General features: G+C 44.0%; 4 protein-coding genes across 4 annotated transcripts in view; 3 read left to right on the top strand and 1 right to left on the bottom strand.

Moving 5' to 3' along the window:
* Positions 1-21757, top strand: part of LOC126560407 (methionine aminopeptidase 1D, mitochondrial) — a 312884-nt gene that overhangs the window by 14053 nt on the left and 277074 nt on the right. The window lies entirely within an intron of this gene.
* LOC126564756 (uncharacterized) lies at positions 728-9110 on the top strand. Its single transcript, XM_050221856.1, has 7 exons — positions 728-817; positions 7107-7140; positions 7279-7514; positions 7913-8049; positions 8122-8660; positions 8737-8936; positions 9015-9110. Exons 1-7 carry the CDS (start codon positions 728-730, stop codon positions 9108-9110), a joined length of 1332 nt encoding a protein of 443 aa, XP_050077813.1.
* Positions 10834-12612, top strand: LOC126560406 (zinc finger protein 675-like). Its single transcript, XM_050216365.1, has 6 exons — positions 10834-10947; positions 11014-11302; positions 11360-11837; positions 11908-12103; positions 12175-12549; positions 12604-12612. Exons 1-6 carry the CDS (start codon positions 10834-10836, stop codon positions 12610-12612), a joined length of 1461 nt encoding a protein of 486 aa, XP_050072322.1.
* Positions 14344-17354, bottom strand: LOC126564153 (uncharacterized). The gene is made up of 7 exons (XM_050221104.1): positions 17124-17354; positions 16820-17010; positions 16613-16693; positions 16242-16536; positions 15109-16163; positions 14569-15035; positions 14344-14490 (listed from the first exon to the last, which is right to left on the bottom strand). Exons 1-7 carry the CDS (start codon positions 17336-17338, stop codon positions 14344-14346), a joined length of 2451 nt encoding a protein of 816 aa, XP_050077061.1. The 5' UTR covers positions 17339-17354.

Below are 21757 nucleotides of genomic sequence, written 5' to 3'. Positions count from 1 at the left end.
CGGGTATTATGATTTTATTTAGACATCGTTTTCTCGTAGATAGGGCAACTTAAAGTGCAAAGAGTACGCTTACGCTAGTAATTCGGCATGAAATGAGTGTAAAGTACGTTAGAAGGCTCCATTAGAAATATATTGTAATTGTTTCTTATCTTCAATTTGAGTGTCTAATCAGCAACATCATATTTCTAGCCATATGTGCATTTTTTCTTTCCTTCGTTCTCAATAATTACCATTGAAAAGCATATCCCACCCGATTTTATTCTCGTACAAATATAGCTTCTGTTGTGCAAAAAAAGAAAAAGCATACCTCTGCAATTAATTCCATAAATAGACCTTAAACACTGGCGATCGTCCGATGTATCCAATTTTTTGCACCAAACCAAAAGTACGCTATCGTGTACACGCCCCTACACCCAAGGGCCAGTTTGCCTTCTGTTTTACTTTCCTTACCGAAAACGAAAACCTTTAATTACCTGGCACTGCACTTAAATATTAGCATTTTTGCTTTCCACTGAATTTTGTGTTTTGTTCCTCTTTCTAGGCACACAATCGTTTGATCGAGGGTAAAGCAGAATTAGCAGCTAGAATCGGCACTCGGTACCATCATCAAGCATATTTGTTCGCTGCTGAACGTCCGGTTTCGAAAGATTTGAATGACGAAGCGTGTGCGATAAGGCACACATACAAACGATCCAACGTTTCCTGCTGCAATCGAACGGAACAGCCAATGCTGACAACGAAAGCAAAGATGAAACTGTTGAGGTCAAGCCTTGTCGAGTGCAGCAGCGGTCATCTGGTGGCGGTACTCTTTACGGTGGTAAGTGGTTGGGTTTTATCGGAAAAGTTGTTGAAGTGGTTGTACATCGAAGAAACGGCGGATTATTGTAAACATTGTACAAATTTAAATAGCTTTTAATAGGCAGGATTAAGAGTTTCTTGGAAGAAATTTGTTCATTCCCGAACACATTCATGTACTGTGCTGATGGGAAGGAGGTTCGTTGGTACCGCTATCGTTGAAATCTTTTATTTACCTAACGAAGCGAACAAAGTGTGGCCAATTGTGGCAATGGTAACAGTATCGTCGGTGGGATGAATAGTTGGTTAACATCTCTCACGCTACTGGCGCTTCAAGGTCTGCAACACTTTATTCTATTTTGCAAAATAATGAAATAAATAAATAAAACATTCCTATAGCATTGCTAGAATGAGACTAAGAGTAGACCACTTTAAATTCTCCCATTTGAGCTTTTTCTCAAGCCGGTTGGATTATCTGCCATTCCCGTAATGCTTGCGCCGCTGAACATCTGGGGTAAAGGCTAGCTGCCGGCAGTTTTCCAGCTTCCAGTTTCCAATAATCACTGTCATTACTCGCGAGGAAACGCAGTATCAAACACATACCGCAGGGCTTAAAAACTGTTGATGCGCATGTAAAGCTTCTTGTTAACGAAGTGCAAACGGGAAGGCACAAAAACTACACCAATGCAAATAGAGCGATGAAACTCGTGCATTTGCATGCAGCCTTTGGACTAGGTTTTTAAATTAACTGGTACTTTTGCACGAATGTTTTTATTCGATTCAAGATCTAGAGATCGCGAGCCGTTTTTTTTTGCTCCAATATTACGCAAACGAAGCAAAAAGAACAGAGAACGTGCAGAAAGAAAGCAAAAGCAGATGGTAGTAAGATGTGTTGTATGCCCTTTGGGAATGTTTCGACGAAGTCTTGCGCTTACACATCGCTCGCACGGTACTAATTTAGCCTAACGGAAAAAAGGGGGAGTGAATTCTCGGGAACCGTGCACGCATTCGGGAAGGGTATTATTATTGCGTTTAAAGTTAAACTGTCAACCGAACGGTTGATGCTGTTATGTAGCCCAGGGAAGCGCATCACGAAGAGCATGAATCGAGCGCGAGTTTACGAATCGAATCGCAGAAATTGATGAAACCCTACTGTGGGTCTGTCGTTTAGCGGTTTAAGGTACCGTTGTGGTGCATGTGTGGCACAGCGATTGGCTGTGACGAAAACAATAATCAGTGAATGGTTGATGGGACTGAACCGTTTAAGAAGCAAGGAGCAAGCATGATAAAAATTTGCTATTTATATTGCAAATAAATTAATTATTTATGTTGACTATAAACAATAAGGATTTAACATAATTGTTGCTTCTCAAGAACTAGACTGATTGGCAAGCAACGAACTATCTTTAGAATGGTCGAGCTTCTGTCTTCAGCTGACTTTCCGCTTCCAGATGCAACTGCAGCTACTGGTGCGTGAAATTATTTAAAGCAATAAATCCACTGAATCGCAAGCGCCAATCACGCCAACCAACCCGCCGGTAGTACAGTTAATCCCGCCAGTGAGCCCCGTTCGTTCTTAAGCCCGCCAATCTTTGCCATTGATTTGAAATGGCTTTTCTTTCTGCCAAGCCCCTCTCCGTGTTCCCCCCCCCCCTTCCCGAGAGTGAAATGAAAATGTGCTTTGAAAAGCTATCAAAATTCATGCACCAATTTTTCCGAGTGCGGAAGAATGCACTGACTGCTGCATCGTGCCCCCACAACCCAGTTCGGGGCTGCTCGCAACTGGAACGCCATCGAGCCGTGCGGACAGCTGTGCCACAGTGTCACAGGGAACCTTCGACTACGGGGAAGAAGCATAAAAAAAAAAAAAAGACGACGAGCATAAAGTCAAATCCATTGGGCATGGCAAAACGCGGTCAGCTGTGCAAATGGGTGATGGGAAGAGGGAACCATCCTTTCTTATGCTGGGATTCAATTTCATAAATTCGTATTTTCACGCTCAGTCACACATACGCGCGCTCGTTTAGTTATGCGCAGTTCATGCGGTGTGCACTCGGCTGCCATCCCGGTTTCGTCCATTTCATGGCTCAAATGAGGTATACCGTATGGGGAGGAGCACGGTATGGGTGTGGTGAAACAGTGGAGGAACGAGGTTGTACCACTCGTTTGCGACAGCGAAGACAACTGTGGCTCAGATAGTGTGTTTTGTTTTATGACATAATTGTGTCATGATTAAGCCACACAGTTGACAGGGCCAAAGTTCAGCCTCAGTACGAAGAACGCCAAGGGGTGAATTTACCAAAAATTTGTCCGATTTACCGACGTGTGAAGATGAAGGAACTGCAACCGGAGCATTAGCACACAATGCCGATCATGGTCTTTATTCATGGTCAATCTTGTGATGGACCGTTGTGGACGGACACGGACGTTTGTTTTGAACACGGTGTCACACTGCACGATCGTGCAGCCCGTCGACACCATTTTCGCGCCAATCTTGATGTTCAAGTTCTGTCTGTCTGCTCGCCGCTGTTTTCTCTATGGCCGGCAATGCATTCTACGTTTTTGCAATCTCCCCATCATCGGCGATATTAGGCTGTCCTAGCATGCAAACACACTGTGACAGCATAAGTAGCGTACGATCTAGTTGCTTCTATGCAAATGTGCTATCATAATGCGGCAATTTCCCGATCCAAATGTTCCAGATTTCTGTCTGTTGGCGGGGTGCAGTTGCAGACGGCTCAACTTTAGGGTTGTTTCCAGCCCAGATCCACCGTTGCGCTAACGAGTTGGTGCTAAACTTTCTCACAAACGCTTTGACAAGGTTACCTGACGTGCGGCGTGTTCTCATGCACTTGACTTTCTGCAGTCCTCATTGTGTCGGAATAACATTAAATGTGAGTTTTACCTGTCGACCTGACGACAGCTGATGTTTAGTCATTTTTAGTAGGGTAGGATGTTATTGATAATGCAGAACTTGGTGCGTATCTGTATGCTTGAGATTTTAAATTAAAATAAGATCATCTTGTGAGCTCTATGGGGAAGCTTTTCATTGAAATGAGATTGTGGGGAAGGTAATTTACAAAAAAAAATGTTTATTTTTATTTTTAACATTTGCTGTGCATTTGCCCTTTGCGATACAATTGAAATATATAAAAAAGCTGTTAACACAGTAACACAATTAATTCTAGAACAGCGAGAAAGTTGCGCAAGACGATTCCCTCGTTGCTTGTGATTCCCTCTAAGCGGCCTAAGGCCGGATAAATATCCGTTAAATCTCGCAACAGGTGCAGTTTTATAGGGGCCCTTTCCCGAATGCCCATTCCGTTTGGAATCATCAATTCCACGAAACCAGCCCATAACCTCCAGCTCCCGCTGATCAGCCCTGCACGGAATTCTACGTTCGTTTGTTTTTACGGCCCATCCTGCGTGGTTTGTTGTCAGTCATTTTCCCTTCACATTTTCCCGCTACGATCAGCATGCGATCGCGGACTGTTGGAAGCATCTTGGAAGTTACCTTATTGGATAATTGTACCATCCTTCCATTCCGTCCATTCATCGGTTCGCCGTAATCGAACAGTACCACTTGAGCCGCAAAACCGGACGGCTGAACGTTAAATGACTGTCTGGCGGTAGTAGGCACACTTTGCTTTCACACACTCCCTCCCTTACACGTGTCCGGACAGCGAGAGTGCTAAATCTTGCTCAAACAACGAAATATTGAAACAGAGGCAAGCAAAAACAACGCTAATCGTAACGAAATGCATTGAAACAGGTTTGAATTGGGAAAGCTTTACCATAGGAGAGAACCCGGCAGTTGGAAAAACTTACTCACGATCCTCGACATATTTGATGGAAACTGTTAACAAGGTGCTTAATAGGTAACAGACGCGCTTAAGAAGAAAAAAAAAGCACAGATTGTGATGGCTGTTGAAAAAGCATTGATTGCAACATAAGCTTCAACACATTTATTGGGTTTGTAGGGCAACGCGCAATCCGATTGAATGATTTGTGCACCTGTAAGCGGATAGTTTATACTATTGCCTGTTGATCTCATTAGTGTCCACGTGAAGCGAGTTCTGAAAAGGAAAAAAGGGAACTAAAATGTGTCACTTTTTTCGACGCATGTTGCGTTTAATGTGAGACGATTAATCTTAATTGTGATTGTCTTCTGGTTGATTTGTGGGCACTTTCTATTTCTATCCATAAGTCTGGAAAGTTCAATATACTAGGAGGCTCCAAACATTATTTTTATTTATTTTCGTTTGAGTATGAGGGCTCTGCGCCGTATTGTCGGAACATCATTATTATATTATTTTTGAAAATAATGCCTATTTCTTGGGCTTAACAATATGTGTGCTTAAAAGTAAATTGCACTAGCCGGATGTAGTGGTAGGGAAAGCAGTAAGGTGATTACGATGTCGGAATTGGGAGCTACCCAAGTTAATTTTCGCTGCACCCTCTCAAACCGATCCATAGTGTAAGATGAAGAGGGATTCCAGATTTTGGAAGACGTTCGGATAACATGGCCTCAAGACTTATTAATGATTGTTAGTCTTTGGGAGGATCTCTTACAGTTTTGGGAGAATCCTGCACTCTAGTAGTGCATCTACGCTCTTTCGGAATAATTAGGGAAATCGTCGCTAGTTGAATTCTGCTTCGCGGTTAAATCTTCTTCTGACTAGTCCAGGAAAAACGGTAAACTCTTCGACCTTAGATAAACTGATGACAATTCCATTCGATCTTACGAGAAGAGACAGCGATTACAGAGCATTTCAGTGTACATAGTTCTAGTCAGTTTGAGAATCATCTAGCGGAAAAGGAATCAATAAACTGTTGTAGGAGGCGATAATTACCAGACGAGATATAGATTTTGAGGTCATCGGCATGTAGTAAAAAACGATTAGAAGGTAATTTTGACGTATAATCTTTGACAAACAAAAGGATCAACAGATGGCCTAGGATATTACTTTGACAGCCGGAACCACCGGAACAATCAAAAGCACTGGAAAGGCAGTCTCGAACCTTGACTTGTACGATTTGCCGATGAGGCCAGACTTGGAACATGATATTAAAGGTCCTCCTTAATACCGAAATCACATTTGTGGGATACCCAAGAAAAACGAATGATTATTTTCCATTAATTTCCGCTACACGAGGATGATCTATGTTCATTTTTTTTATGGACAAGAATAGGTAGAGATCTCTTTGAAGAGGTTTACGAGCCACAGCATAGAGATTCATGCTACGTTTATGATCCATGTTTAGCAGCATTTCTACAATACTATCCCCAAATTAGTAATTTTGGTGATCTGCACGTTGCACGGTTTCGAAGAAAATGCGATCCCGTCAATTGTAAGGAACATCCTGATGTGTTTTTCTAATAGATTTTTTTTATGTTTTCGATTTTAAAAGCAACAGAAACTAGAATTCGACACAATAACACAAATGCGAACGACCTCCAGCAACAACACATATCCACACTAGCCCCAAATCTAGCTCAAATCATTCGCTAAGCCTCATCCGATCTGATGGAGTTTAGATTCTCACCTCAAAACACCTGATCACCGTTTCGAGATACTCGTACGAGCGGTAATCTAAACCAAACAATAGCCCCACCATCGAGCACACCTATTATGGCAATTATGTACGTGTCGGACAGGCAGCATATCTTCCAGCCAACACACCACCCGGCTGTTCCGGTTTTTCAGGTGTGTTCTGCTCATCTTTGGGATCGGTGTAGGTGAATTTTGAGCACATGGTAAGCCCCGGTTCCGAGCTCGATCTATTCGGGCAATTGCAGTGCTGTTGGTTGGGCGGAACCACACCAACCAGTGGCCAAAGCTGCCGTTAAAAGCATTTACGCGATTTTTGCGGTTTGTTTTTATTTCGATTCCGTACGTCTTCCGTCCTATCACTGCCTTAATAGGCTGTATCTTTCGGGCGGAGATGGGTTACTGTTCGACTTCAGGTAGGGGAAGTGTTTGCCAAAAGTACATGTCAGGTCAGTGGCTTGCATGCTCGATATATGATCTTTGTGCAATCGCAATGAGTGCCGGCAGTGTTTAAAAAGCGGGCGCAAATCATGCATATGCTGCGCCAATTCGTAATTCTCGCATCTCGCATCAGCGAGCGCGCTATAATTGCATAATTAGGCCATTTTACACCATCTGGACGTGACTAGCACGCCCTCTCTATAGCTCGGTGCCTTTCGAGGTAGGGGGTGTTTGTTCGTTTTGATTATAACTTTATCAAAAAATTCTATTCACTCAATTTGTTTCAACATTCTTTCCCTTTTTCTTCCCTCCGTTCAGTTGCTACCATTGGTTCGGGCACAGGATTATGATGGTAAGTACATCACCGCACCGCGAATAAAAGTTCAATGCACACTACCATTGTTTCACGCGATCGAGTAGATGTTTTTACACCCAATTTGAAGTGCGTTTTTTCTTCTTCTGTTCCTCTTCCACCATGCAAACTTTCCAGTGACGGACATACAGTGTTCGTTTGCCTCGCAAGGCTCGAACCTGGGCGACATCATAACGGCAAAGCTGAAGAAACCGATCGGCTTCAAAGGTGCACCACTGTTCGCGGACGATCGGGGTGTGAATCCGGAAACTGATTTTGCCTGCTCCATCAAGCAGGATCGTAAAGATGTGAGCGAGCTGGCGTACGATTTGAAGATTACCGATTTCTCACGGTGCGGCGTGCTGAAAAGAAATGTAAGTTTTTTAACGATCTTGGTGCCCTTTCGGCGAGGGGTTTATTTTTTATTTTCGGGGTGTTTTTGAAGAGTGGCTAAATTTTCCCTCCAAACATACAAGAAACGGACACTTCTTAGCTTCGCAAGACTAAGGTATGTGTTGGGGGAGATAGCCAGGAAAAAAGCGCTTGAACAATTAACAACAAACCGCTCAAGATTCGAACGTGTTCCATTAATCTGGAACGGGAAGCGATCATGAGCGTGCACGAAGATCGATATGGGTTAGGCGCCTGAAAACGAACTACGATACCCCCCGCACTCGGTGGTATTTAGTAATAGGGTCACGAAACAGGGGTGTGATGCAATGGCTAATGAAGAAATTGCTTTCGGCGTACGGTTTTACCATTTCTCACCCAGGGGTTCGTGCATGTCCGCATCTGGTTTCCGCAATTTCCCTCGGTGGTAATGCAATCCGATCAGGAGCTGATCATCATGTGTAAACCGCCGGAACCTACCGTTATCCAGAATAAGGCTGCCGGTTTCGCGGGAAGTTTGTAAGTATCTGACAGGTTGATTGGATTCGGTTGATGTCTGCCTGCGGCTTACTGTCAAACATCTTCTCTTAGTCCTCACGGTGCACGCGTTTCCGGCGTGGTCGAAGAGACTCCCGGGCGGCTAGAGTACGAGGTGGCACTGTACAAGGAAGCGCCGCCGATCGCGCGGATTAGCGGCAATCTGGCAGGATTGAAGAACCATTCGTCGTCCTCGCTGCCGGCCGTAACAAACAACGAAGTTCCGGTCGATCAGGCGGTACCGATCGGTACGAAGCTACAGCTGCGGGCCCGCATTAGCTCGCAGAGCGTTTGGAAGTACGTGAAGCTGATGGAGGTAACGGTATCGCCCGACCCAGACGATCCGCATGCACAAGGATCGGTTTCGCTGGTACGCGACGGGTGTCGGAACCGTGACTTTGCGTCGATCATTCCACACCAACCGGCACGGTATCGGGATAAGCCGAACGAAGTGTTTCTCGATTTTGAAGCATTTTTGCTGAGCTCGATGAAGGAGCGGAGCACGCTGTGGATTCATTCGCAAATTAAGGCGTGCATGGACGCGATGGACTGTCAGCCCGACTTCTGTCTGGATATGTATGAACCTTCCAAGCGTAAGTATGCGGGTATGGTTGATTCAACATTAGAGTGGAAATTTATTTAAGCATGCATTTTGATTTGATTGTGCAGGACTTGGCAGAAGACGGCGCGATGAGCAGTCGCGCAACCGTACGGAGTATACAAAGTTTAAGGAAAACATCGAGTATACGGTCATTATGCCGGGCGAGTATGACGATGCGATGCGCTACCAACAGAATCCGGAGCAGTGTAAAAACTTTGTCGTCATATCGGGACTACTAGCCGCACTGTTGGCCCTTTCCACCGTTATAGTAAGTAGAAGACGTGCCTGATGGATTCATCAAATTTAGCTAATCGTACGCTATTTCCTTCCGTTCCAAACTTCACAGACCTGTGGGCTAGCGTCACGTATGCAGGGCAGCGGCAAAAAGAGCATCGACGAACTCAACGCGAAAGGATATTCTGGCCGTGCGATTGTGCAGTAACATTGTGACACCCTTCAGCACAGACAAAGCACAATCTTAATGCTTCTCCTGCACACATGTAGAATTGTTGTAAACCTATTGTTACGTAGCGTAACAAGACGTCACCAAACGAAAGCTTAATCAAAGATACGCATGGAACCCGAGTTGCAATATTTAGTATCACTATTTTGTTTTCTTTTTGTTTTGCTTCCACTTATATGACTTAGTTACGCTCGCTAGTAGTGTTTAGTGTTTAGAAATAGAAGAAAAAAAAAGACGAACGAAGAACTGCTGTAAGGAGTGGTGATAGCCGCTCTGATAGGTAAACGATTGATTGTTTAAGCCTAATTTTTAAAACCCGACTACACCGATTCTTTGCGAACGGTGCCCTTTTCTTTTAAAGGTTAGGCTTACCATACGTCGAACAAAGTAGTATTACGAAAATTTAGACTGCATTTCACGAATAGTATTAGAATCGTTTTACTGCTAAATAGGCAAGCTGATAAGGTATTTATTGTGCATTTACGCGCGAAGCGGATGGTTTAATTCTATTGCATCGTCTCGACTCCACTCGATGAAACAGTGTCGTTATTTGATAAGATTCTACCCAGTATCGGTATAGTTAGAAGGTCGTACCGTTTTATGACAAAAATAAATCAAAACTCTGTCTTAACTCGTAGTTCTCTGTCTTAACTTTTGAGGAGAGAAGATATGTGATTATCACGTGGCATAAAGGTGATACTTTGAGGCCCCCCTCGGAGGCCCGTATTGGAATGGAAGTTGGGGCCTCTATCACATTCAATCTGTTGACCGAGGGAGGTACCAGTACTAGTGCGGGAACCCCATCGGCCACCTACTCCGATTACTGTTAAACTCACCACTGTGAAGTACCCATGTTTTCGTTTATTTGTAGAGGCTTTGCGTCTCTGAGACTAAATTCGCCTCTCAAATGTGTAATACAAATGGATTACAACTTCAAGTAATGTTGTTTTAAATTAGCATAACAATTTTATGCTAATTAAAAAAAAATATGATGGCATGAAACAAACATGCGTTCCACTGTTTGTTTTTGAATTTTGATCTTTTATTAGTTTTTTGAAAGTTCAAATTTTATATAAAAAGGCAATGCAACATTTTGTTCAAACCGAAAAACTCCAATGTATTGTGAACCTGTATCGCAAATTGCATACCTCAAGGCGTTTATGTTTATTACCACAGACGACCATTACCGCAGTTCATTGTTTTGTTTAATTTACTTGGTTTTCAGGAGCCTATACTTTAATTAACAATTGAGCAACGTTCAGTCGCTCATACGTTGGTGCCCTTCTTTTTTAATGAATTTCTTCAGAAATCACGCCTCAAAAATAAGTTTCGATAATTTAAACTGTTTATAGACGAGACCAACCAACATTTAGCATTCCAAGATGGCGTACGTAAAGTGACAGCTTCCTTGCTGCTTGTCATAACAGCGTATGGTAGAGTGTAAACAATCAACAAAACACTACGAATTTTCGTCTCGTTCGATCGGGTATGAACGTTTCTCAGAATACAACCACTAGCAATTGTTGTATGCTCGTTTTAAATGAAACGATAAAGCATTAAGCTACTCCTCCTCCTGTTCGATTGTACAAATGTGTGTCGGTAAAGTAAAAAGTGAAAGACTATTCCATACAAGATTCTAGCAGCGCATGATAGACAAGAACGTAAACTGTTCCGAATAGAACAATAATCAAGCAATCAAACAATGTTATCGAGTTGGAAAACTTGGTGCCGTCTGTGTGCGGAGGAACAAGCTGTACTAAAGCTAGAATCGGTCCAAGATATAAATGCGATCATCACAGACATGCTGGATGTGTCGGTAAGTGCTTGATGTTTGCTGTTTGCGGTTCTCACGCTCACGAGCAATGATTTATGTGTTTTGTAGATCGTGGAAATAAAAGATGTGCCGCCGAACATATGCGAAGAATGTCTCAGTTTCGTAAAGAAACTGGAACACTTCAAAGAAAGATGCACTCAAACGAATCGTTTGTTTGCGTACCTGTCGAAATGTTCCCGGATGGGATATCAAAAGCTAGATTTAAAACAAACCCGACGTACCTTCCTGGAGGATGTGGATTTAGAAGTCGCAGCTAATCATTTATGTGACGAGCTCATTACGGAAACGAAAGACTTTTTAAGCGCTAATCCTGTGCAGGCAACACAACACCTAGAAGGTAAGTGGTTGATAGCAGAGTATGTTTCGAAGATTAATCAATTGTATCATTTTGTAGAGATTGAGAAGGTTGAAGATATCAATGAGGAAGTTTTCTATCAAGTGGAATCGCTGGGTGTTACCTCCTCTCATACAGAGTTTGAGAACAATGGCACCGATACGGAACAGTGGGAAATGCTGGAAGTTGAAATGGATGGCTATAGCAATGAAATGGAATTAAAAGATGAAAATGTTGAAGATGAGTATGAAAAAGATTCTAATTCCGACCATTACGATCTAAATGAACCGGAGATAGCTAGAGAAAGCCGGAAGCAACATAATGATGATGCTGCAGAAAATTCTCCCAACAATGAAAGTGTACCCAGCAAACACCATAACACACGTCTATCCTCCAGCAGGAGCTCTCAGCAGCAAGTCTTTCAATGTAAAGTCTGTAAGAAAAAGTACAACTCAAGCAGTTACCTCAAGAGGCATGAAGTGATCCATTTATCGGAAGATGAAAGGCATCGCCTTACTTGTACCATATGTAACAAATTGTAAGTAGTGTTACAGCTCTATCGAATAGCATTTATAATCAACTATTTTGCATCGCTTTTTGTATTTTAGGTTTAATAAATCGGCAAATCTGAAAGCTCACATGCAACAAGTGCACGAAGGTGTGAATCCGTTCATTTGCGAGGAATGCGGTAAACCTTTCAGTTCTAAGGGAGCGCTAAAGGAGCACTACATCGTACACACGGATGACCGACCGTACCAGTGTGCCTACTGTTCGAAACAGTTTAAAAATGCGGCACGTCTCAAGGTAAGAACACATTTCATTAGGCTTTACGTGTAAGGAATACTGCAAGTTGAATGTTTGTGTGTTTTCGTCAGATTCACGAAGATACGCATAACGACACGCTGTACGTTTGTCCGCACTGTGGCCTAAAGCTGAACACCAAACGTACCCTCAACATGCACATGGTCGTACACTCGGATCAGAAGAAATTCAAATGCCAGGAGTGTGGTAATGAGTACAAACGGTCCAAAGCGCTCAAGGCGCACCTGATACTGCACACGGGGCTGCGACCGTACCAGTGTCCATTTTGTGATAAAACCTTTGCCAATGGGTCAAACTGTCGGAGCCACAAAAAGAAATTCCATCCACGAGAATTGGCTGCGCTGGAAGCTGCTGGCGGTCAGAAACCTGCTGCCAATATTCCGAAGCTGGAACATCTGCTGCGCAAGTATGCCTGTTGCAACGCTTTTGTGTGGATAAATGCTTAATCATGTACATGTTTCCCGCCCTCTTTTACCTTTCAGGAAGTCTAAGTGATGTGAAAACCATTGAGATTGCAAACATGCACATTCGTTTGTCCGTTACAGCCAGATTATTGATTTTGAGGAAGAAAACCGAAATTAGTTGCTGGTAGGATGATGTTTTCTTCTAGTAGGATAATATCAATAGTGACAATGTATCAGTAAAATTTTTAAATGTTTCATTTGTAATGAAAGCGCCGACTAAAACGGAAAGCTCTTTATCGAAAGATGTATACATTACGGTCAGTTCCGATGACAGTAGAATAATTACAAGGTTTAATAGAAGATAATTGGAATAATTGGATTGAAGACCAATGCGACAAAGACAACGTACCTGTTTGTCGGGGGATCTGACCGTGATAGAGAAGAGGAGTTCTTCTACCTTGGTACGATCGTAACTTCGGACAACAACTTGAGCAGCGAAATCATATTACAGGCTCCACAAATTACTGCGATCTAGAACACTTCAACCACATCTGTCCTGCACTATGGTGACAGAGGACGCCAATGCACTCGTCATTTTCGAATGGCTGGTGCTAAGGATTATCTTTGGTGGTGCGTGCGAGCAGAAGGTTTGCCGAAGGAGAATGAACCACGAGCTAGCTGAACCGTTAGGCGGTCCAGATATCCTGACGGTAGTCAAATCTGGAAGGATGCGATGGCTGAGGCACGTGATGAGGATACCAGACTCATGCCCCACTTGGAAGGTGCTCGTCAGTGACCCAAACGGCACGAGACGTAGATCGTAGATCGAGTGGAGTCAAATCTGTCGGAGATCCGATGCAGCTGTGGATGAAGGACTGGACCCTTGACCAAGTTTTTTGGTGCTGGTACTTGAGTAGGCCAGTAAGAAGAAATTAATTGTATAATTTGATGACTGAACATTTGTGTTGGGAGGTTAAGATGGATATAAATAATAAAAATGACACAATTTTTAAAAAAATTTTAGACTAGCAATACGGCCAGGCGGGGCGGCCCGGTGGTGAAGGTGGCAGCGGCGCCGGTCTTGAAACGGCAGGACCGGTGTTCAAATTCTATCCGGACCATCCCCCGTAGTGAGGACTGACTTACTTCACTACGTGGTATTCATAAGACAATACGGCCAGGCCGTTTCTACGAAAAAAAAAAAAAACGGTCGGTTGAATAGGAACGGCCTCCTAAAATAAAATCTTTTGGACTGTGTTTTTTACCTTCCTGCAGGGGTTCGGTTCACTTACAATCCAGGAATTATCTACTATTAGTCAATTCAGGAATTATCTACTATTCAATTCAAATTCCGGCATGCGCTAATAACATGGCTACATGATTGATTAAAGGCTCTCTCACAAAAGAGCCCGTTAGTAAAAGCCTGTCAAAGAACTGAGTAGACGGCGTAAAATCTCGGCGATCTTCACACGACATGCCCGGAGTTCAATTCTCATCCGGACCGTTCCCACGTAGTGAGTACTGACCATCCAACTACGTGGTATCGGCAAGTCTAGTAAGCCACTCGATGGCGAGCGTGACCTTAGTAGGTCGTTGAGCCAAGGAGAACTTTGTATTCCATGTAAAATAAATCCATTTTTGTGTTGTACACAAGGAGAAGAAACTCATTTTACCATTAGATTACAATTAATACTTTAATTTTCAATCTTTGAGAATTACACATTGTCCATTGATCAATAAACATTCCCTCCTTGATGCGTTACGGTGAGTATGTCTAGCGCCCAATAGCTTCGCTTCCCGGCTGTTACTTTAAATAATTTAAAGATATTTTTCTCTAAAATCCTCTATCTGTTTCATTGCGAACGTTGCCATCATGGTTGCCTTTTGCTGTGTTTCCTTGTCACTTAGATCGCGTATACTACCGAACGATCGTGTATTGCCGACCCATTGATTCGGTAGGTTTACCTGCAAGTATGAGAAAAAGGGCATTTGGAATTGCACAACAGTAGCTTAAAGTATTGTGCCAAGGCTTCATGTTGGTACCTTATGTCGAGCGATGGATCGTATAATCAGAATTGCTACGTAGAAGGTAAAGTACAGCGTGAAGTACAGTGGCACATACCAGAGCGTGCGACTGAGGTAGTAGTAGCTGTAATTTTTCAACCTAGGTGTTTCCGGTGCTGGCGGCGGTGGTGGAGGAGGAGGTGTCGTAGTTGGCTCATCGTGATGGTGGTGGTCGTGGTCGAAAATAATATCCGGATAATGATCGTGGTCGAACCCGGTGAAGTAGGGAAAATCATGATGATGTTCATGCGAATGGTGATCGTGATCATGATCGTGATCGTGATGGTGATGGTAATAAGCTGCATCCATTCCGGAAGGTCCTGTCGGAGGGCCATCCATCGAGGAAGGAGGACCCATCGCTTGCATCATCGCCATTGACATGGGAGGCATTTTGTTGGGCATCATTGGCATCGGCACTGGTGCAGTTGGCATTGGCGGTCCATTATCTAGGGTGACAGGAGCAAGAAAGCACATTAATTGATGTCTTGAGGATCGTTCACCTGTCTGCATGAAACTCACCAGAATAGCTCGGGGGCAAATACTGTGGCTTGCCCGGACCAACTGATATGGTTCCGATGGCATCGTCACCTGGAATGCCGGAAGCAGGAGGAAGATAGCTGGTCACAGCATTGTTCTGTCTTGGGGGATTGTTCGGGGGAGGCAAGTACTGCGATTGCACATTCGGTGGAAATTTAAACAAATCTGCTGGTGGGATGTATGACTGAGGGAACGATGGTGGCTTGGAAGGGCGCAAGTTGGCAGGGGAGTACGGATCGCCAGATGGAGGTGGAAGGTAACTAGTATCGGTTGCTTTCGGTGGATCCTTTTCCACCGGAGGAGGAAGATAGTCGGAAAGTACGTTGGGTGGAAAGCGGAAAGTATCTCCAGTAGGAGAAGAATGATCTTGTGGGCGCATGACACCCATCTGTGAGGGTTTCATATTGGCTGGCTCGTGTGGATCACCTGACGGTGGTGGAATATAGCTTGTGGCTGAATGCACTGGTTGAATGTTCCCACCCGATGGCATATAGTTAGCCATCGTGTTTGGAGGAAATCGGTGAAGTTCGTTCGGTTCTAGTGAAGTTGTCGGATGCTGAATCCATTCATTGCTATTGGCCGGTTTCAAATTGGAAGGTGAACTAGGATCGCCTGAAGGAGGCGCCCCGTAGCTCGTACCGGTGTGTTCTGACGAATCTGTACCGTCCGGCGGCAGATAGTCGGAATTTACATTGGGTGGAAATTTAAACAGTTCTGGCGAACCTTTATAATCCGTCTGTTCCGAGTGACTATTCATAACGTACCCGGTGATATCACCCGAGGGTGGTGGCAAATAGCTAGTCACGGGATTTTTAGACCGCTCTAAAGGAGGCGGCAGGTAACTAGCATTGGTGTTTGGTGGAAATTGGAACAGATCACTCGAAGGTTTGTAAACAACCGTACTGGAGGAGCTTCCGTCGGGTGCGTTCGTTGTGGGACGTTTCATGTCTTGTGCCTTGTTTGCGGGGGGTAAATATCCAGTGTGGGAATTGGGTGGGAATAGGATGATTTCGGACGAGTCTGGCAGCGAATTCGAATTCGGCGTTTCACTGGAATCAATATCGTCAGAACCAGGGACAGGTGTGGGCATAAAGATTGGTTTGGCTTGCATTCCAGGCGACGTTGGGACGGGTGGACCGTTAGATGATGAGCTCGAATTTGAATTCGGCTTTTCGGTGGTGTTAGATGATGACCAAAGCTCACCGGATGAAGGAACGGGCGTGGGCATAAACATTGGCTTATCTTGCGTTCCGGGCGACGATGGCGGCGGTGCTGAATCAGTAAATGGCGGACCCGAAGGTGCCTTTACACTGACCGGACTATTATCGGAAGCAGCGGGTCGAAGGACACTTGGCGAAGGGACACTGACCGGGCTGTTGAATGACGCTGCCGGAATCGATCCAAAGGGTACTGTGGGCAAAAAGAAACCGTCAGTAAGATAATTCAAAAGGCGAAAGGTGCTATGTGCTATGGTTATCAACGTTACCCGATTGGACGGTTTGTTTTTGCTTCTTCAGCTTGTAGATGGTACCGCCGTATGCCTCTCCAGGAGCAAATCGGTCCATTGCTGCAAAATGGTTTGGAAAACAAAAACAGTAAAAAGTTGTCTATATTGGCATTCGATTTCCCACAACCGTAAACTATCCGATAGAGGTTGTACAGCGTCAGAAAATTCCCATACTGTTTATCTTACCGACAGGAGCGTTGTAGTATGGAATGGCGCTGTTGGGACTAGTTTTCGAGTAGCTCGGATAGACAATGTACTTGGGCGTTTTGTAGCCAGCGTTCGGACGGGGAACCTGCACGGGTTTCGACAGGAAATCGGGATGAATGGAGAATGGAAAGCTGGCCCCACTGCCACTACTGGAAAACGCTCTGCCAGATCTTTCAAGGTACGAGGAAACGGTGCACGTACAAGAAACAAAGAAGACGTGTATTCAAATAAGTATCAGAATCAATCTACAGGGGAGGGTAGAATTTGTTGAAGGTTATCTTACGATCCACTTGCTTCCTGCTGCTGCTGCTGCTGCTGCTGTTGCGTTTCACTAGCGATTTTGTACTGCTGTGTGGCATTATGTAGTTGGGTTTCCGATTCGGTGGGATTGCTTGAGTATGAATTGTAAACGATCGTTTTCGGTTCACTACGACCGAACAGCTGTACAAACAACACTAAAACCACCGAGCGTCTAATGTAACCCATGGTGTGCGGCATTAAATGTCCTGTCTGCCGAAACAGCGAGCCAGCTGTTTGCAATTTTCACTATTCTTTTTAAAAACACAGCACTTTAGATCTAGCCCTCCCTAGAGCTCTAGGTATCCCACCACTATAATGTTGGCCGGGTGTCTTTTATAGCTCCAACCCAGTTCTATTCACTCATTACTTTCACCGTAACAAGGAACGTCTTATCGCGCAGTCATCTTCAGATGAAATGAACATGAAGCGACCGGTGTAAACACAGTAATCGCTTCTGGTGCTGGTCGAGGTTCGAATTATTCGTGCGCTTACCCTGAACATCCCGCTCGCCGTGCCCACCGGCCGGTGGTCGATGGAAACGTGACAAATATTTTCTGGCTCGTTGAATGTGGGCCATATCGCGCAGGATACTTCACGGGTAGCATCGGATGCGAGATGACCCCGATTTTGAAGGTGAGAGGCGCTAATCGGTGTAAAGTAGCTACGTTCTTCTTCTAGGTTGGTTTGGTCGCAACAGGCTGGTTTGCATGCTCCAGTTCTTGCGACACAGTGTTGAGCTCCGTTAGCAAAAAAGTGTGTGTGATTGGACGGTGTCTGAAACCAATAGAAAGTTTGGCCAGCAGCTAAACGCTGATAGTGGTCAAGCAAACGTACTCCAGCTCATCAAACGCCAGTGAGGATGTCTGACCCATATGAGATTCGTCGGCATAAGCGAAAGTGCACTACTTCTAACGCGACTCAATAACGGGGCCACGGTACTAATGCGTTCGATGTAAATCACGAGCATGATTTGGGATGGAAATGAAGCGTAGTTTAGTTAGAAACTTATCACCATCGTTGCCAATCAAATGGGCAAACATGTGCGTGTAAGAAATCTTGGCTTGAGATGAAGTTGTAGTCAGTTGAATGAAAGTGTGTTGGGAAATTGTTTAATGGATTTGTTGCATGGAAACATTGTAGTCCTTATGTCGTGTTTTATTGTAGACAATTGTTGTAGGTGTACTTGTTAAATGGGTTTGTCGTCCAGGAGAATGCTCTAGCTCTAGGTTCGATTTTTTAAAGTTCACGACAAAATCCGGAATCAAATCAATTTCAAACTGTGCTACCGCTGCAAGGACTGGTTATTGACTTGACTTAGAATTCTGATTAATTAAAAGTCCAAGAGAAAGGCAGCAATAAAAGACGATTGAGCGATCGTGCACCTGGATGCATCAGACAGACCAGAAAAATGATCACCGACGTGTTTACGAAAAGCGAACCTGGTGTCAATGGCTTAACACGATCGATGTGAATCCTTGCTGTGGCAGATCAAACGAATGACCAGTATTCCAGTCTTAACCTAACCATCTGGATGCACAAGGGGTTGTAAAAATCTCCTCGTGAATTTTTTTTATTGTACCAAGCATTATGCGAGCAGTTCCAACAACTCAACATGAAACGAAAGTCAAGCCAGGCTCTGAGGTTCTTAATTAAAGATACGCTAGACATTTGGGAGCTAGTGAAGGGAATATGACATTACATTCTCTGGACACAAGATACGGATATAACATTCACGCAAGTCCGTTGAGGAAGATATAGGGAGATAAATGTTTATGTTATAACAGTCGGATATTTTTTGTTTATTTCATAGAGACTTTGGTTCTTTAAGACTTGACTTGAGTTCACCTGCTCGGGAAGGAAAATAATGTGAAAAGATGCTGCTAAATTCACCAGGATAGGTGGGGCCATTAACAAAAGAACAAGGTAAAATGATAAAAAAAAATTAGCGAGACCTAAATCAGAGAGTTTTTTGAAGCAACAGAAAATGTGGAACACTAATAAAAGTGGATCTCAAATCAGCCAAAATTGCAATGGTTTGAAATTGGGAATGGGAAGAAATCTAGTTTAGAACGAATGGAAGAGGTATAACAAATAAGGTTGGCGGACGTGGAGTGGTAGGGGAAGAGTCCGTGTTACTGAGGAATTACAAAAAGCAGTGAAGCAAGGTTTCAAATGACTTGGACAGAGCAACAAGCAGAGCAATTCTGCGATAATTTGATGTATCGAATGGATTACCCTTCTTAAAAATTAGAACCGGCCATGTAAGTTTGCAACGTTTAGGAAAGGTTTTGGAATGAGACAAAGACAGACGGAATAGTTTAACAATTACAGCAGTTAACACCGAAGAAAACAGAAGCAGGGTTGCCATCATGACCTGGAGAGTGATAAACTAATAGAGCTCTATCGCGGGACATTCTGGACATATATTAATACTGTTCATCTAATGGCTTACGAGGCCTTACTTAAACCACGTTGGACAGTCAGTTTCCATTACGGGGGTACAATCCTCGTTGCTTGAACATCTACGCTGTTAAAAAAAATAAATCGAATATGAATGAACCCTTTTTGATTCAAATAAAGCCGTTATAGTTGTCGTTTTCGGTTCATCTGCATTCGGTTTCGTTCGAACACGTGTGCTGTAATATGGCAAAAAGGAAATGAACAAACTATCGACAGCAAGATTGATCTTTTGCGTTATTGCCTGTCGGCAAGCGGTGATCCAACATGGTATGGCTTTCGTGCGTCCACTTCCAACCGTAGTGTGGCGTAACGTGCGTCCGAAATGAAAATTATATCAATCAAACATTTTTTTTTAAATGGCCCATTCGGTGTCATTCACTTTATTTGCACAGATTTGTTTGCCCTATGTCCTTTGTTCATGAGCCCATGAGTAACCTGCGAACGGCGAGATGAAAGTGATTTTTTTTTTCGTTCCATTTTCCCTTCTTTTTTCCAGTCCCTGTCGAACTGTCCACAGGGATGTTGTGTCAGTGGTGCTTGCGTGTGACGTGTGTGTTTGTGTGTTTCGCATCGATGAATGATGCCGATGTAGGCGGTTACCGGTTGCGTGCGGTTTAGGATATGGGGAGAAAATGAATCTGTGCGTGTTGGCATTTCGGGAAAATGGCACGATTTTTTTTTTTTTGGTATGCGCTCGTTTTCTAGTATATATCATGATGCACCGCAAATTAGTGGCCAATGGTTACGCTGTACAGTTGAAAGGTGCATCCCTGAACTGATGGACGGTGGTCCCATTTATGGTTTGCTCAAAGCTGTGTTAATGCCTGTCTAACGTGACTCCAATCAGTGTTCGGACAACAGTATAATCGATGTAAAATTTGAGTATGGTGCATGCCAGGATAAGTGTTGCGTTTAATGAATGCAAGCTTAAGTTGAGCACGTACTGCAAGGTGCCAAAATTTGACAGCAACATGAATATATCGGTCAAGTTAGTTTTGTAATGTTAGTCTGTTTTTCTTGCTACGCTACGCTTCAGCACCCTCTGTTCTAGCACGGCGCAGAGCGCACGAACGTGATATTGGGCTGGCCGCGTGATTACACCGCTTCCGGCAAGCGTCAGAATCGAAGGGCTTGATTTATGCCGAATTCTTGGCCGCACACCGCCCAGACGGACAACGGACGTCAGGCGTACACAATCGGATTAACAAATATTACGTGCTTTCCATCATTGATGATGCGTGATTTTACTGCCGACAAAACGTGACCCCGGGCGTGTTGATTTGGGTACGAACATGATCGTCCTTTTGGGCTGGTGGTATTGTGCTAGTATAGTGTAGTACATTTAAGCGCATTGAGAATTCAAAACCCTCGAATAGAAAAGATTAGAGTTGAAATTATATTAAAGATGCAGTTGGAACTTAATGGAACTTGCTGGAAATTTAGTTAAAAGTCTTGCATTTTGTTGGCATTTTTTTACATTAATCAACCTAATACATGCATCTCCAGTTCCAGTGAACTGCTTTATAAAATGCTTTTGAAAAACATGAACCTCTTAAAGCTATTTTTTTCCTGCTGAGCGACGTCCACCCAGCAATACCTGAGCAAAAACGTTTCAATTGATGGAAGATCCGGTCGACGGAATAGAAATCAGTTTACGCCGGAAGCTGACACGTTTGGCACATCTGTTAGATTGCTTCATCGCCATCGCCACCCATACAAATCAAACCAATGGTCCCTGGCCCTGTTGCCCCGGAACAGTCGCGTTGCAGTCGTAGACGGATGTTTGAGTGGTTTGGTTGATGGGAGTCCATTCGGGCCTGTCTATCGGTCTGTCCGGCCGCACCATCCGGATGGAACCGGTGCCGGGGGTGGAAAACGACGCCCAAGAAAAACATGTTTCATTTTCCCTCCGATGACCAAATCGATTTACGAATCGTTTCGTGAAAATTGAGGAATCTTTCGTAATTGAACATCCGGACGAGGGACCAGGAACGTTTATGGCTCTCTCCCGCTCGTTCGCTCGGTTTGTATTTGTTTGGGTAGTTTTTCCTGCACGGCTTAGGATGGTAGCAGGACGGTACGGCGAATTCGAAATGACTAGGTTCGATTCGAGAGTTAAAATAATGTATGCATCGTCGTTGGTTGATAGACGGTTGG

Source organism: Anopheles maculipalpis, chromosome 3RL, assembly GCF_943734695.1.
Source record: "Anopheles maculipalpis chromosome 3RL, idAnoMacuDA_375_x, whole genome shotgun sequence".
NCBI classification, from domain to species: domain Eukaryota; kingdom Metazoa; phylum Arthropoda; class Insecta; order Diptera; family Culicidae; genus Anopheles; species Anopheles maculipalpis.
This window is presented reverse-complemented; position numbering and strand designations above follow the sequence as displayed.